Source organism: Eucalyptus grandis, chromosome 6 (genome assembly GCF_016545825.1).
Source record: "Eucalyptus grandis isolate ANBG69807.140 chromosome 6, ASM1654582v1, whole genome shotgun sequence".
Classification (NCBI taxonomy): domain Eukaryota; kingdom Viridiplantae; phylum Streptophyta; class Magnoliopsida; order Myrtales; family Myrtaceae; genus Eucalyptus; species Eucalyptus grandis.
In genome coordinates this window covers 38,422,182-38,439,635 of record NC_052617.1, presented here as the reverse complement: position 1 = coordinate 38,439,635, position 17,454 = coordinate 38,422,182, and the positions used below count along the sequence as shown (strand labels likewise).

At 41.9% G+C, this 17,454-nt stretch overlaps 3 protein-coding genes across 5 annotated transcripts; 1 reads left to right on the top strand and 2 right to left on the bottom strand.

The window, feature by feature from the left end:
* Window positions 1-885: 885 nt before the first annotated feature.
* LOC104449640 (bidirectional sugar transporter SWEET1) lies at window positions 886-3,791 on the bottom strand. The gene is made up of 6 exons (XM_010063869.3): window positions 3,598-3,791; window positions 3,397-3,433; window positions 3,032-3,127; window positions 2,285-2,564; window positions 1,834-1,953; window positions 886-1,281 (listed from the first exon to the last, which is right to left on the bottom strand). Exons 1-6 carry the CDS (start codon window positions 3,629-3,631, stop codon window positions 1,078-1,080), a joined length of 771 nt encoding a protein of 256 aa, XP_010062171.2. The 5' UTR covers window positions 3,632-3,791; the 3' UTR covers window positions 886-1,077.
* A 9,060-nt stretch (window positions 3,792-12,851) lies between these two features.
* LOC104449637 (pentatricopeptide repeat-containing protein At3g21470) lies at window positions 12,852-15,080 on the top strand. Of its 2 annotated transcripts, XM_010063866.3 has the most exons (2): window positions 12,852-14,188; window positions 14,261-15,080. In XM_010063866.3, exons 1-2 carry the CDS (start codon window positions 13,009-13,011, stop codon window positions 14,665-14,667), a joined length of 1,587 nt encoding a protein of 528 aa, XP_010062168.2. In that variant the 5' UTR covers window positions 12,852-13,008; the 3' UTR covers window positions 14,668-15,080. The 2 variants fall into 2 exon arrangements, with proteins under 2 accessions (XP_010062168.2, XP_018732315.2); XM_018876770.2 differs by having other exon boundaries at window positions 12,852-15,080.
* Window positions 15,081-15,343: 263 nt separating this feature from the next.
* On the bottom strand, window positions 15,344-17,214 carry LOC104449639 (psbP domain-containing protein 4, chloroplastic). 2 transcript variants are annotated; one of them, XM_010063867.3, is made up of 5 exons: window positions 16,817-17,214; window positions 16,415-16,518; window positions 16,005-16,116; window positions 15,583-15,810; window positions 15,344-15,502 (listed from the first exon to the last, which is right to left on the bottom strand). In XM_010063867.3, exons 1-5 carry the CDS (start codon window positions 17,145-17,147, stop codon window positions 15,438-15,440), a joined length of 840 nt encoding a protein of 279 aa, XP_010062169.1. In that variant the 5' UTR covers window positions 17,148-17,214; the 3' UTR covers window positions 15,344-15,437. The 2 variants fall into 2 exon arrangements, with proteins under 2 accessions (XP_010062169.1, XP_010062170.1); XM_010063868.3 differs by having other exon boundaries at window positions 16,415-16,522; window positions 16,817-16,959.
* Window positions 17,215-17,454: the final 240 nt, after the last annotated feature.

Genomic DNA, 17,454 nt, shown 5'->3' with positions numbered 1-17,454 from the left:
CATAAAAATCACCACTCCACAGCCCAACCCAAGAAAAGGGGAAAAAGAAAATCATTCACGTCAAGGATTTTCATGGAGATTTTCCGTCCGTCTCGCCGAACAAAATTTTGGTGTCAACTGTCTATGATACCCGCTCTTTATCCTCTTGAACGCTATCCTGTTCCGTCACCCCCAGCAATTTCACCTTTCTGAACGGTCGTCGTATCCTTTCGCCTTTCGCGAGAGGCAGCAGAGAGAATTCACCCTTGCCACGAGGAATTTATCATCAGACGGACGCCGCAGTCGACCGGGGGCCACTGAGCAGGTATAGTGCAATGTCCTCCGGTACCAGTGTCCAATATGGTCCATTAGATCGCTCATCGACATTGGGGGATGTAAACCAGGCACTTTTTTTTATCTGGTCCCAATTTCTAATGGCCTTCCTTTCAAGTTCATCATCTCGCATCTACGTCTTCACAGAGGATGATGACTCTGCTGCCGATGAGACATGCAAGTCCGATATTCCTGACCTTGTGCGCATCTCGTGTCATTCTATTCTTCGTTATATACTTATCTCCAAGGTAATGAAATATAATGACGCTTGAGATTAAAACTTGCATGTTTAGGACACGGAGCTGAGCTCGTGAGATTCTTCTACGTGGGGCATTTGACTGTACATCGTCGTCCTGTAATGCGAGTGTTAAAAAGATGACGTCATGAGCTTGCGCATGACGAACTCTGGGCATTGGATTGACGTTAGCCCCCACGGCGGACTACGTGCACCGGCTTATGATAGTTGAGTCTAGCTCCTCCAGCGATATTATTTTTGAAGCCAAGTGCAATCGATAGAAAAACGTACAAGGGACAGGGTAGCGAGTGCACCAGCGAGTTTATCTTCCACACCCATTTAACTGAATTCGTGCTACTTTATTGGCATCAATCGTCCTGCAACAAGACTAGATTTCCGTGGAAGTGACTGATGTAGGACACAAGAATGGAGCTAGTGAAATTCCAGATAGGGGGTTCAATTCAAGTGTACAACAGAGTCATGTGATCATGCGAGTATTAAAAGGATGATGCTGCTGATGTCTTATCTATCTAAACCTGCTCATCAACTTGTTTATTCGTCGAACTGAGCTGATGCTTCACTGGGTCACGGTCGGCATCCTTCTCCGTCCCGCCCATCATCTCCATAGACCCGTCGTTGTTCACTTTCTTCTTGGGTTCGCCTTTGTTGTTGCGATAAATGGCATACAGTATCAGCTGCATTGCCCCAAGCCCACTTCCAAACCCATTGGGTACCTGCCAGATCCCATCACCAAGAATCCTCATCATAATTTTGAAACTGAATCAATCACAGCATCTCGATCATCATGAATTTCGGGGCAAGGACATAGCATCTAAAAATCTGATTTAAAAAAAAAAAAAAAAAAGATTGTTGAATGGATGTAATGTATCCAACCATGCATCCTTTTCATCACGCTCATCGAAAAGATAGGTCCTTTTCATTGGCTGTGACGAGTTGAATGGTCCGATTTTGCCAAGAAAAAGTAAAAAAAGTTGGAAGTCCCTCTTGTGATCAAGCACGTCTCTGTTGGTGAACGAGAGAACAAGCTGAGAGCATCCTGTTCATCGAATATCAACGGGAATCCTCGACCCGATTGACTTTCTTTTTCCCCGTTTTCTTGGGTCGGGCCGGGGAGTGGTGATTTTTATGCATGAGAAAGAAGTAATTTCCACTCGATCAAGAATTTCTCGACCGCCAGAATTTATAAAGAAGAAGATTTTGGCAAAAAAGAAAAAGAAAAAGAATGACCAATAGAAAATGGGCAGAGAGAAATAAGAACCGCTTACAGCGACGAAGGGATCATGGCCAAGGAGGCCATAGATGAACCAGGAAGTGCCACATAAGAAGACGAACAGGGACAAGAAGAAGGGCATGTACTCCACGCTTTTCGTCTTGATCACCAGCCGCTGCACGTCACAACATAAGTGGAGAGAATACGTTGAATCAGCTTATTATAGCTTAAGAATCAGAATTTTTGGAATTTTTATGGAGTCTCTTTCATCCTAGGGAAAAAAGAAAATTCTTATAAATATTGCACATGGTTTGTGCATAAATTTGTCTTTATTGTTTCCGTGTGAATTGGTTCATCTAACGTTCACATCTGTTAACATTAATCTGAGTACACAAAGACTAGTTTACAAAATTAGCATAATTGGTATCAAAATTTTTCTAATCGACCATGAAAACAATGGTCGATTCTTAAACGGGGTAGTAGCATCACATGGTGCTAGCTCTTACCATAATCGACAGGGGCGAAGCATACATGATGATGGAGAAGACGGTGGCGGCCACGCCACAAAAGAGCTTCCTCTTGTTACCGTGGAGAGCGAGGAGGGAGACCAAGGCGACGGCGGCGAACACGGTGAGCACAAACGTGAGGAGGCCCAGGATCTTGGCCTTCTCTTTCCTCGGGGCGAAGATGAGAAAAATCACAACATACACAAACTCGATCGCGGCGCCAGTGCCATTGATCGTCGACACCAAGAGGTTGTTCGGCGACACAAACGGAAGGCCGTACCTGCGAATCGATCAATCACATCACATCAGCAAGTGAACAAGGCGGATTTGTAAAACCCACCATGTTGAGGAGCTAAAAACTCAAAGTCCATTTTCATTTCATTCAAAACATTCAAATTGTAGAGAAATAATGGATGGACAGTTCAGCTTGCGCCAGATTTAACTGTAAAGAAGAAAATAAGTTCTAGAGATGCATGACATGAAATAGCTACATGCTCCACAAGGTTCTAGTTTAAAGAGAAGTTGTCGTTTTATTATGTAATTGAAGACAGCAGAAAATAATTGCGTGTCTCCACCTGCAACGAACTGTAGATGCATGACGGACCCATCACAATATCACAAATAACTTCCACCGTAGATGGTACCAGAAATGCAATAAGTTAAAATGACTAGAGTTGGTACAATATATAAAACATAGAAAGTGTAAGGGAAGTTGGTAGAAGAAAGGAAAGGTCACGAGAAGAGTACCAAGCAGAAAGCAAGCAGTTGAGGAGGGTCATGACATAGGGAATCCCTGAGAACTCCTCTGTAGACCTGCTCTTTATAATCCTTTTGAACGTTATCCTGTATCATCACCACCCACAACAATTTCATCTTTGCTATTGATTGAAGCAACCCGTAAAAAGGAAGAAGGGAAATCAGTAAAAAGAGCAAAAGATTCCAATCTGAACACTTGATATTCAACTTAGAAAGGAAGAAGTCCTTCGTAGTTCCACTTGCGTGTTTAAACAGAGATTTGCATACAAAAAGTTTTCAAAAAAAGAAGGAACAGCGCATTCTCTGCCGAACGATGAAAGACTAGATGTTTTGTGGGATTCGCAGGGGTTACTCACGCTGGCGCCAAGAAGAGGAACAGAGCAGTGGCGTTTCCTGTAAATGGACAGAACCAGAGAGGGAGAGAGGGAGAGAGAGAATCATCAACTCGTGAAATTGAAAACCAAGAGCACAAACTAGTACGAGTTCCTAAAAAGGAAGGCTGAACTTGTGAAAGGAGAGAGTCCGACCAAATTCAACACGAGAAAACGAGAACCCACCGAAAATTCCGAACACGAAATGCAGAACGTCCATTTCTTCTTCTTCTCTCCTCGAGCGGTTGCTTGCGAACACAGAGAAAACCCACCGGGCGAGGGAACTGCTTCAGGGTCAAGAATGGTCGAGAAAGAAGAAGATGCACGAGAGATGTGGAGAAGGGAGACGGGGCATTTTTGGGTTTATATAGAGGTGGTAAGTTGGTAACTGACTCGCTTTTCTTTAGTTTTCTTTTTATTATTCCTCTCTCACCATATCAAAGATAACAGTACGGAGTCATCTTCGTTCTTATCCATCATGGCGCTTGAGGAAGGGCAGAGAGAGACCCATCTTCTTCTCAAAACTCTCTCTGTAACTGTAAAATCGAATGAACTTTACGGCTTGACGTCACAGGGGCACAACGTCAACGTCAATCAACGCGTCAAAGAGTTTTTTCCCCTTCGTCCCCTGTTCTTCGGCATTTCCCCCCTACACAGGACGTCGCCAAGGCAGGGTCACGCGGCAGGGGGAAGCAGGGTAACGTCCGTGCCCGGCCGGCCGATCTTCTCCCCCCTTTCCCACTGGGAAAGGAAAGCAAAGCAAAGCAAAGCAAAGCAAGCGAAGGGCATCGAGACCGAGGTCTCCGGCCAATGGGCAACCCTTGCTTTCTGACGCGGGCGAGCATGCTGTTGAAGAGCTTGTCTTCGCTCGTGGCTTCGTCCCCGAAGCAGCCTGCCCTTTGCCGGTAGCAATACGAATACCGATGCAAGGAACGGACGAAGCGCCTGTAAAGAGGGCTCAGGCGCAGGTATAATGTGCTATCTACATACGAGACAACCGACGATCTGACTGACTAGAAACACCCAACTCTTCTCGAGTTCGGAAATGCGGATAGGGGGGGGTGATCGATTCGGGCGCAAGATCCATTCTCGCAAATTATAAACATTGAATCGTCTGCCCTTGTTAGTTTCGCACCCAATGAGTTAAGTACATGTCTGTAACCCGGTCACTGGCCGAGTTAAAATTTGAGTTCTGAGTGTTGGTTTCTGCGTAAGATGCTCCGACGTGAATTTAAAACTTAGTCCTCTTAACACGGAAGTCGAAATACTATTCGTTCACCATGGTGTGTGATTTGCTCAGATTCGCTATCTAGTAGAAAATTTCTTAGATTCCATCTTTTTGTACTATCTGGGAAAAAAGGGGGCTATGATACTTGATCTACTCTTCGGCAACGATTTATGTTTGACTCCCTTTTTGATTTATATAATAATTTAAGGTGCCATGAACTCATGGTCACACAGTTTGTACTCTCTTTCACTTTTACAATTCAAATACTATGTGTCCAAAGGTGGGATAATTGTTCAAAAAATCTTAAACCTATTGTACTTCTATTAATTCATTTCTAACTTTTTTGTAATTGTGCCACTTCAACCTTAAACTTTTTTTTTATGTTTTGCCAATTGATTTTATTCGATTAATTTTGGCCATAAATCAATAATGTGGACATCAATTGCCTTATGTAGCATGTCAGTGTGTTAACTTGGATAATTTTTAAAATATTTTAATATATTTCAATTTTTTATTTTTTTATTCCTTCAATTTTCCTTCTTCACTTTTCTTCTTTACCTTTTTACTTGTCTTCTTTCTTTTTCCCTTTTATCGTCTACCAGGCCTTGTTGATGGCTAGTGGCGGTCACTAGCCTCAGGTAAGGGTCGTCCTCATTGACCTTAGGCGAGGGACGCCAAAGCCTGGCAAGCCCTTGCTAGCCTAGGTGCAAGTGTCCCTCGCTTGAGGCCAACGACCTCCACCAGCCATCGTTGAGGCCCGACGATGGGAAAAAGTGGAAAAAAAAAAAAAGAAAGAAAAGAAATGAAGAGAAAGGGAATAAAAAGAAGAAAATAAATGAAAAGAAAAAAAAATATATAATTATTATAAAAATTATTTACGTCGCGCAATCATGTTACGTAAGGTGATTGACGTCTACGCTAGCGATTTCGGGCAAAAATTAGCCGGATGAACTTAATTAATAAAATGTGTAAAAGTTCATAAATAAATTGACAAAAGTGCAATAGGTATAGGATTTTTTGAACAACTTTCTCATCCAGATAAAGAAACACAAGATCTACTTGACGATGTTAAAGGTGTTGACTACATAAATGCAAAATATGTTGTGTGCCAGCAATCATGCAGATGGCTTTGATTAGCCACCACCATATGAGAGCTCGAATGTCGGGCAACGCAATGCAGAAAGACATAATCCCTGGCAAATTCTCTTGTCTCAAACTCTCGATGTAGATAACTTGTCTCCGTAAGATCGGAAAGAGTGTGCACAGAATTTGGTTTTACAATGTCGCATGACCCGGCATGAAAATAAAAGATAAAAAAAAAAAAAAATTAGCTAAATGATCTGAATTCATAACTCTTAACAAGAAAACAACGTGCAATCGACAAATTCAAAGTCTCTTTCACCTCAACAAAACGGCTAAAATACAAATGGCCCGTGATCGAGCAGCAATGTCTGGCATAACTTTCAGAAGTCCTTGGGGGCATTTTGGTTCCTATGAATCTGATCGAATGCTCATTAATTTATCAGCGCACGAGGATTCGAGTTCCGAATGCAAAAAAGCATTAAATAATCCCACAGCATGCGACGACGCTGTAGTAGGTATCATAGCGTGAGTGCGTGCCTCTCTAGTTCAATTAACGTAGCTCTAGAATTTCGATCCTTGATTCATGCCAGGATTACTGCCGGATTCAATATTAACGTCCGGAAGAAGCATGGTCTATGTTGCATGACAGTCCCCACGGAGCGGGTGCAGCCACAGGGGCAATAAGAAATTCCAAAATCTGAATCCTTGAAGGTCATGCCAAATCTGAAAAATTGTAAATTGACAAAATTATGTGATTTTCATATTCAGTCGACAAAATTGGATTGCGAACATAAAAGAAGAAGGAGGAATTTTATAGATCACAAAGGTGAAGGTCTCTGGGCTCGAGCACGTTCATATAGAATGTACATCCATCGTAATAATCACCAACGAGAGGAAAACGTTGGAATTGAGAAAAGAAAAGGGTTTCAATCACACGCACGCGTCGAGTGTGCATGCTTTCAGGTGAGAAGAGTTCAATCCTAGAAACATACGGGAAAATTGCATTTGTCAATTTAATCCTAGACATTTTGACAATTTGCCAATGTCATTCTAACCAAAATTGACTAACGCGATGTTAACGTTAACGAATTTTTGGAAATTTTTATTAAATATCCTCTTTTTCATTATGTTTTCTTTAGCGCTCACCAATGACCAGCGAGGGCCATCAATCATCACCAGCTCCTCTAAGAATTGAACAGTGAAAGGAAAATAAAAGAAATAAAAAATCAGAATTTTTTTTAAAAATTGTAATAATTATTCACATCAGTATTGGTTGTGCCACGTAGAACGCCGTCCAATAAGTTTATGATTAAATTAGTCAAACTAAAAAGTTTAGAACTAAATTTATCATCGTACAAGAGGTTCAGGACTTTTCGGACCGGAAAAAGACCACATGACACTGTCGCCTTGCCTATGTATCGTCAAGAATAATTAGGGGTGGGCTTAGAGCTTAATTGATCGAGCAGTTCCAATTACTTGGAGCTAGTGGTGGCAAGCGACCGACGATTTGTCCCGTGATTGGACCATCCAAATTCAGATGAATGGAGCGACCTCGGTTTGCAGTAAAAGAATGACAGCCGTCGCTCCTTTATCCCATGCACTGCACGCCTCTACTTTTGCTATGCTTTCCGGCCGACGACCCGAAAATCTGCCGTGATTCAATTGCCAAGCACTAGACAAGATTTACCTACTCAAACGACCATCATTGTTATCTTCAACATCATTGTCATCGCCGTTGTCGGCTGATTTTACGTTTTGTGCGCGACTAATCTTCCTCTGCGTGAGGGAACGATATAGCTAGTTCGCCAACTTGATAAATGTTTCACATGCACTCTTTTCGTACGTCCACCATGGAGACAAGATGAACTGATTTTCTCACTGAATACCATCCCTAAAACTTTTCAGACAACGTATGTTTGAGGTTGAAATTACCATGGGAGGGAAGCCAAGACTTTACTTTCGACAGAGATCACGGGATCTATTTCAATTTTGATTTCCTCGAGGTTTATTTTCGCACGTTCTGTATAGTGGGACAAGATTCTAAGGATTCAAAGCACATAAGGTGGGCGCCATAAGGTTTTCTGGCCTCTGAACCTTGCAGTCGAATTGGAGGCGTTTTCCCATGTAATGAGGACAGAAGAATGCCTCAGAAATCGGGCACTCTAAACTAAGAAACTCGACTGGACAAGATTCCAGCAGAACCTCCCACCACCGTGATCCCTATATCAGTGTGCTGCGGATCCTCAAATCTAATAGTGATTGGTTTTTCATCCAATCCAATCCCACCTAAAAACCGACAATCAGGAATCGACCCATATGGTCCTGGGACTGAATCCAGTCCAATTCTTGAGTGGTTCAATAGAATCAGCGGAATTTCCAGTGAGGAGTAGGACTTGAGTTGCGGAAGGGAGAATAGGATTTAGGAGGCGAGAGGGAAAGACCTAAACTTTGGGTTATGTTCTTTAAGAAATTTTTAAATATATATATATAATCAGTTTGATGTTCCAATCCTAGAACCAGGAACCGGACAAATGTCCTCTAGAACCGGTCTCAACTGAGGTCCAAGAGATTTCCAGTTCATGTGGTCCTCAATACTCACCTCTGCTCAAATCCTTGACAAACGACTCAAGAATTGGATTTCTAAAAGATGTGGTTATTTTCGTCACGCTCTAGATAATTTTTGACTCCTAATTTGAGTAGGAATGATTGAACAAAATCCCTAGAGTCAATAAGCCTGATTGGATCGAAACTAGCTGCATTTACTGGATTAGGCAAATTTTGTAAGCGTGCCCGTCATCAAGATCGATATTGTCAAGATTTACTGTCAAAGAGTACAATTTTACATTTGATTATTACTTGAATATATAGCGTACATGAAGTGGCAATTTTGGGACTGAAGTCCACTTTCTAAATGGCTATAACTTTGGATTAAATACATGCCCTGTGGAAAGTATGGACATTTATATATATGTATAACAGTATAAGGCACAAGAATTTTGCATTCTGCTTTGCTACGTTGACTAAGTCGGTAGGAAAATATTTGAAAAATTAAAACTTGGGTCGGTTCAGATTTAGCTAACGTGCTCTTTTTTTTTTTTTTCCTATTTGTGTGAAGATAAATGAAATGGCATGTGCGTTTCGTGAATAGATTGATTAAATAATTGCTACATCCAAAAGAAGCTGCACTGGAATTTTTCACTTGTTGGGCAATTGATCTATTACCTTTTATATCCTTGGGTAATTGACTTAAATTTCATTTTTACCTCAGTAATAACAAGAGAGAAAAGTGCGGAGAGAACATGTTTTAGAATTTTTCAATTTTACCTTTTCGATTTTGGAAATGGTAAAAAAAAATAAAAAAAAATTGACCCATCCAAACTCGGGAGGAGTATCAAATGAAACCACTGCTTTTTTTTTTCTTTTTAATCTTTTCCCTAATCTTTGAAGAAATACTTCCAACAAAAATCCAGAAGAAGCAGGCAGGAAGATGGTTTGTGATTGCTTTACAAAAACGATTTTTTTCTATATTTTTATTAATTGGCATCTGATGAAGCTTTTTCCATTTTAATTTTTGAATTTTTCAGTTCCTTTTTAAGCATTTTTTTTTTTTAAGATTTTGAGAGGTGGGGAGATGCGTTGCTCACCAGGAGGGCCACGTGTCAACTCCGCAATGGCTCTCCCCATGTGCGCTTAAATATCCAGGCAGTATTAGATGAGTATTTTGTCATGTTCACTGCTGCTAAAAGTCTTGATTTCCGCAATAAGTGTTTTATGACATAAGTGTGATTGGAATGTAACTTTGGAATATGACATGGCTATTCATACCATTAAAGACAGATGAGTTAGTGAATAATAAGTCAGCTGATAATATGCTCGATGCATTTATATCTTCCAATGCTTATTACAATCACGATCCAAATCTTACGTTTGAAACGGAGTGAATTAACCATCTCAAATCTTCTTTGACAATCACCAAAATGATGACAAAAAAAAGTCAAAGTGATGACAACACTCTATGCATGCATGTGGGATCAAACACTCGATTTGAGAAGGGCCCATCATAATGTTATGGGTGGTGAACTTATAGCAGGCATTGAAGCCTTGAAGGTTATGATGTGTACATTGCCCTAAAAGGGAGGGAAATATAAGCCAAATGGCCTAGAAACCTTCCCATGGCTGAGAGTGCACCAGAGAGTCTTGTGGGACTTGAGCGACCGAGGATTCGGCCACATAATCTAACTGGAAAGCATCTATGGTTTCATGCACGATAGGTTATCTCAAATACTGACATGTCTTGCCCTCACCTAGATGGAATAAGCCAAGTTTTCGGACACTGGACAGAGCAATAAATATGGGGCGTGATAATTGTCTACTTCCCTTTCGTACATTCATTGCGCCGCATCTGGTGCCCTTTGGTACAAGTCACGCTACAATATTCGTGCAACTCCATTTGAGCGCGCTTGTGTCCTGCTTCGTGATGAAACTTCGGGTCCTTGCTAGAGGAAGACAAAAGGTAGGTGAGGTTGAATGCGTAAGAAATGAGCAGAATCGAGTCCCTCGAACCTCAGCGTATGCTATAAAATCCACATCCGATTAGCTTTTGATCAGATGAGGGCTTAATCTTTTGAAGGACATCTCTTCAACTAAACTGTTTTTGGTCGGCTAGGGTTTGAGTCACGTTTGCTGTAATCCTGCAACGTCGAGGTATTCAATTTTCATTGTGATTCTTAAGGTGAGGTGGCATCACGGGGATGGTTTGATGAGATTTGTCTGCATTTTACCTGTACAAGCACCGTCCAAAGGATCTGTTTAATTTTGAGAACGTGTGCGCACTGACATTAGAGTCTTCGGGAGGCGACCTTTTCATGGATATAATAATAGAAAGCTCGTTAATGAATTTTTGGACACTATGGGCGATGGTGGTTGTTACTGAGTCCCATGAATCCCATTGTTTCTTTTTTCTCTCTAGTACCTTCTTGTGATTATCCGAAGAAATACCATGTGGACAAGGCTCAACCATTGATATGTGTCAAAATGCACGGTTGAGTTGTGTCGAAGTGTGCCACATTGAAGAATTAGTGATGTTGAGGCAAGAGATATGTGGACGGGTTCAAAACCTTGGCCACTTCTCGATGATCTCCGTGCCAACTAGAATACAAGCTCGAGAATATAAAAAAAGAAAAGAAAAAGAAAAAGTGATGTCAGTCCCAACTAGATATGTGATACATGACCATATATCATATCCGGGCGTAAAACTCTAGACCAGCCGATAATGACAATCTATCTTGAAATGGAGGAGTTTTGTTCTTTCTGATCACGAGAATATGTAAAGAGAAGAGGCGACAAGACTGCCAAACTCTGCCCGCGGAATCTTAGATGGAATGGCCAATCGATCCAGCACGGGCTTGGCTTTACTTCACTATCGCCGAAAGTGGAGTTTGGCGGTCGATGACGATGATGATCCAACACACGGAACGCAAGCACATGTCGTGAACTGGGATACCAAGGAAGCTTTTGGATTCTTGTTACCAAATTGAACATGTTAAACGTGTCGGGGTCCTTTCTGGGGCTTTGAGCTGTTGGACATTTCGACTTTCGTACTGCGGATGAAAGTGATGACCACAATATCAAAAAGGTGGAGGAGGATATTGGAAGGTGGGATTATGTAGTGTTTTAATTTAAGTTTTGGAGGACTAGCATCGGATTCTTTCCGAAATGCACCTCGCCAGCAAATTCCGTAGCCAAATTTGGCAATGGATTTGTAGGAATTATTCGATGAGTGCGTTACGTATACTAAACTGAATTTAGCAAGTCCGGCAAATTCGACCCTCTAGATTCTCAATCATAAACCTATTGTATGATGTCAATTCACTTTTTAATTTTTCAATTTTACTAATTAACTTTTAAACTTTTGTGCCAAATTTCAATGTAGTTTTTCCCATCAATTTTTATTGGAAATTGCTAACGTGGTAATCCAATCATTGCCAGCTATCCTACGTATGCACGGCTGCGTCAGCAAATTTTAGTGGAAAATTATCTAGAAGAACTTTATTAGAATTTTGTACAAAAACTTTAGAATTGCATTAGTCGATAAACGGGTGGCAACTACTATGGGTCATCTAATGGGAGGTGTCTCTCTCCCTTCCGAAGAGCTAATGTGGCGTGGATTATGTTTGTTGGACCTAAGTCAATCGTATTTCAAGAATCCGTGACGTCCACTTCGAACCCATTTCAAGACACAAATCCCCATACAATTCATGCACTGCCATTGGAATTGTCGGCCACAACACTCCGATAAGTTCAGGCAATATTTCCTCCTCATGAACTTTTATGTCGAATCCATTATGGGCCAACACGGCTCGTCCAAACCTTATCGTTCGGATTCCCGATAGGCCTTATCGTTCGGATTCCCATCATTTAGAGTCTCTACTCTTCGAGACTGGCCTATATAGTCAAAGTTGTGCATTGAGTTAGTAGATCCTCATTTCCAAGATGTTGTCACTGCTTCTTCTGCTTCAAGAAAAGAAGCTTACAACTCATGAGCCTCCCACCTCCATATGGCATCACTTCGTTAAGTTTTCACTTATTGTAGAAAATTCTCCCGCCTCCCCTGAGAATCCGGACCATGTCTTTGTCCCAGTGTTATTAATCATCCTTTAAGGGTCACACAATATTGCTTTTCTAAGCTATTGCCTCACCAACTAATAAATCTCACTACTTTTTAATATTCAAATGTTATCCTTACTACTTACCAAACTCATTCAATTGACTAATCACTCCATGTCATGCATATTTAATAATTAGCCACCATCACTATTTTACTTTGTAACTAATCATCCGATTCTTCTCAAAATGTTGTCTTTTCCTCTCGGGTCGTATAAAACTTTCTATTATCATGTATGCACTTTGTGCCTGCTTCGACATTAGTATATATAATTGAGTTTGGACTGGGTGACTTTATGCAATTAAAAAGAAAACAAAACAAGACCCCAATCGGACATGCATAAAGCTCGCAGTTTAAATGACTCTTATTTTTTGGTAAGTGAGATCGTACTTTTGTTCCCGTCGCATGAATGACCTAAACCTTAGAAAAACCTTAATAAGACCGGTGATCTTTGATCATTCAGATTTCAAAAGACGGTTATTTTAGTTGCTTCGGAGAAAGAGAATGACAAGAGAGGGTGTTCTTGTCGTCATCACGGACATATAAAGCCTCTCTCGTAAGACCACGAAACATCTCATCTTCGCACCCTCATGTCTCGGCCAGAGTCGACGATTTTTCCGACATGAGGCCAAGCTTGTCCCGAGACTCGCAAGAGCCCAGCAGAGGAACCGCGTACCCGAACTCCGAGGAGCAACGCACCCACTCCAGCCCAGTCAAGAACCCCAGAGCTCAACCCAACTGGTCTCTCCTCATCAGGAAGTACCTCGAGCAGGGCACGCCGAGGGAAGCAATTCACTTGTACAAACAAATCCGCTGCAACGGAGGCTACGGTTTGGGTCTCGTTCCTTTGGTAGCCAAAGCCTGCGCTTCTCTCGCATTGCTTGGTCCCGCGAAATCTTTGCACGCGGAATCGATCAAGTTCGGGTCTGATCGCGACGTCGTAGTGGGCACCTCGCTGGTTGGTCTGTATTCCAAGTGCGGTGATATCAGCGACGCGCGGAGGATGTTTGACTTTATGCCCGAGAGAAATGTTGTGACGTGGAACGCTATGCTCGGTGGGTATTTGAGGAATGGAGATACGAAGTCGGCTTCGTGTTTATTTGAACGGATGTCAGCACGAAGCCACGTGACGTGGATCGAGATGATCGATGGGTTTGCCAAGAACGGAGATACGATGACTGCTAGGAGGCTGTTTGATCAGGTTCCCCAGGAGATGAGGAATGTAGTTACATGGACTGTAATGGTGGACGGTTATTCCAGCAATGGAGAGATGGAACTAGCGAGGGAAATGTTTGAAGATATGCCTGAAAGAAATTTCTTCGTGTGGTCATCAATGATTTCTGGGTATTGCAAGAGAGGTGATGTGAAGGAAGCTGAGGCGATTTTTGACAGAATTCCAGTGAAAAACTTGGTGAACTGGAATGCGTTGATTTCTGGATATGCCCAGAATGGATTTTCGGACAAAGCATTGCAAGCATTTAGTGGAATGCAAGCTGAAGGATTAGAGCCTGATGAGGTTACTGTGGTTGGTGCCCTATCAGCCTGTGGTCAGTCTGGATCATTGGATGTTGGTAAGAAAATACATGATATGATAACGAATAAGAGAATTAATCCTAATCAATTTGTCTTGAATGCGCTGGTTGACATGTATGCCAAATGCGGGGATTTAACTAAAGCGAAATTAATTTTTGATGGGATACCCGAGAAAAATTGTGCTTGTTGGAACTCCATGATTTCAGGTTTTGCCATTCATGGACAATGCAAAGAAGCTCTTGAGTTTTTCACGAAAATGGAAGACTCAGGTCAGAAACCGGACGAAGTGACATTTCTCATTGTATTATCGGCATGTGCTCATGGTGGTTTTGTGGATGAAGGTTTGGAAATCTTCTCAAAGATGGATAAATGCAACATCTTAGTCAGGGTCAAGCATTATGGCTGCTTGGTTGATTTATTAGGGAGGACTGGAAGATTGGAAGAAGCTTTTAAGCTAATCAAGGGAATGCCAGTGGAACCAAATGATGCAGTCTGGGGTGCTTTGCTTGGGGCATGCAGAATCCACTCAAATCTGGAGATGGCAGAGGATGTCTTGAAGGATATTAGAACACTTCATCACAATAAAGATTCCCATGATGACTCTCATTATGTGCTACTGTCAAACATTTATGCTGCTTCTGATAAATGGGAGAAGGCTGAGAGGATGAGATTAGTCATGGGATACAAAGGGGTTCAGAAAGTTCCAGGATGCAGTTCCACAATGGCTGCTTGCTGTGAAAGTTGGTGACTGTGAAGGCCAGTTTTCCTCCCATTGAATTTTATTCCATGCTATACCATGTTCAGAGGGCTTAGTGGGGAACCGGCAGTTTTTCATGTTCACAAGGTTTACTCACCTGATTGGCGTGCTTATCGCGGAAAAATATCATGTCATACTGGACAATATGCTGAGACTAAATTTCTATGGTACTGGCCTGTGAAGCCAATTACTACTGTGCTTCCAAGTCAAAGCACCAGCCTCGACTATATGGTAGGAAATATTCATTGGGTTGACACAGAGATGAGAATTGTCGTGTCTTTAGCCATGGGCATGGTGCTAAAGCTATTCTACATCAGCCTTGCAAAAACTTGGAAAAAGGCATGTCTAGTACTAGCATCTTGCTGCCTGATGCTCCTGCAGACGTACATAGGAAAAGAAAAGATCCCCATTGTTCATATGAATGGGGGACATTTACCAAATCTTATATGAAAAGCAATTGAAGCTGGATATTGCTGGAGCTCAAATTAGCCAAGCTCTGGACTATGGAGAAATGAAGTGCAAAGTCTCTAAACATCAGAGTTGTGTTGGTTGATCTGGATATCCTCTAAATTAGAACAGAACTAGTACAGATAACTACTTGAGAGTTTCTTCCTCGAGATGTTTCCGAAAGAAATTTCTATCTCAAATTCATTGGTTTTTTTACCTCTATATAAAAATCACTGTATAGTCACCGCAAGTCTCATACAAAATCATAGAGAAAGGGTAACTTCCACACTATATCCACGAAGAGCACATCCCAGTTATACGACACGAAATGAATCTGCTATCCTTTTCAAATCAGTGTAATGCCTCTTCCACTGAAGACCTGCAAGGGTGAAGATACATTCAAGCAATTAAATTTTTCCCAGTAAAATGCGGCAAGTGATGATATGTGGAATTCCATACCATTTGCAGTCACATTGAACAGGTAAAGGCGATTTCCGGCTGCAGTTGCTGTTATAAGACAATGCGGTGGCTCCAATTCAAATTGGTAATATGTTCTTCCAGAATGTTCTGCCACGCTCATACTCATGACTTTTCCTTCTACGTTCTCTCCAATAACTTCTGGCCCAAATGCACTTATCACTTTGTCTGGAGGTCCAATTAATTCAATTCTCGCATCCTCAGCTATATCTGCGTTGCAAAGATTTTATGTGAGGCCAATTGGTTTAGATACTCTTGGAATAGTCATACGCATCCACAAATCCAGTGTAACGATTCAAGTGGAGTAATCACGTCCTTCCATTGTTCGGGACCCCACGAATACAAGTAAGAAACTACGAGAGGCAGAATGCAACCAGAAACAAGCAAAGTTCTGGGCAACTCACCATCTGCAAATCGGCGAACAGGAGCAACAATAACAAACAGGCGTCCTTCCTTAGGACTGGCAAATCTTAAATCTATCTCTGTGCCACCCAGATCAGCAATTGACACGGGAACCTGTGATATATAGGTTAGTCACTTTCACCAAAGGGAAAGCTTGTTCTTGTTCAGAAAAGCAAATGCATGACAGTAATGTGTTGACTTGAAAAAACAAAGGGAAACTCTAAATTCTCAATGCTAAATCTTGAGTTCGATGGAGAGGTTTTATTCATGTTAATTCTTTCACTCTTTCATTTCTTATCTTCTCTCTCCTGTCCCTCTTTCTCCTCTTTGAGTTTTTTTTTTTTTTTGTTTTGTACCAGAATTATGTTATACAAGCATCTGGAAAGTGAGGATAGTGTTAATTTATGAGCACCTCGTCCCATTCTTCAGGCACTGCAAAGGCATAAGGGATGATAGGACTCCATCCGACACCATGGCCTCCTGATTTGTCCTCTGGTCTGCGGTAGGTCCTCCAACCTGTCTGAGCACAAATTCTCTTATCATAAGTGATTTTCTTGTTCATGTCACAAGAGAAAGTAGAAATTATCAATTGTTAGCGGCACGGGTTGAAGAGTCAAGCCTATAATATTGGCAAGGGTAAGGGACAACAGAGCAGGTAGCATTTCCTTTCTACTTTTAGGAATTCATAGATGGCAATTGTTGGTGACCATCGGAACTATATAGACCTCAAACCCATCTCCAGATATATGTCTTCAATCAATCCATCAAAGATCTGGCTGAAGCAAATCAAAGCTAGTATAATGAGAAAACCAACCTCGTTCATCAGGTTCAGACAATCCCGGTATCCTCCCAGCGAGACTGCCTTGCTTCACCGCCGCCACTCCCTCTCCCGAGAACCCCAACGCACCAGTCGATGAAACCAAACACGCCGCCGAAACTAAAGCCAGCCTCCTTGTCAAACCTCCATTTCCAGCCAACCTATCTTCTTCTTCGCTGGCCAAATCGGTTTCCATCGAATACCCATTAGCTTTTACTCTCGAGCGCCTGTCATCAACCGGAGAATGACAAACAATATGCAGAGGAGTAGTAGTTTGCAGGTTAGATTTCCACGGAAGCCTGCAACTGCTTATCAGGGTCGTTCCCATTTCCTCTGCACAGCTCGAAGAGCGTATAGAGTATGGGAAAATCACTAGCGAGATTACTTGGTTTAAGGTGGATTTGGTGGCTAGAGGCTTGTGAATGTTTGAGTGACAGGTCGAATGTAATGACGAGAGATTGTTCTAGTAATGAAGCTAAGATCTGCCGCTTAAGTGTGGCGCAGAAGGAAGGGACTCGATGCAAGTTTTTCTTTAAGATTTTCTGTGGCCGTGGTCGCAGCTTTCCTGTAAATGCGGATTCTTTACGATTGGTTGTGAGCAGCTGACTTGACACGTGGGTGCTGTCCACTGCCAA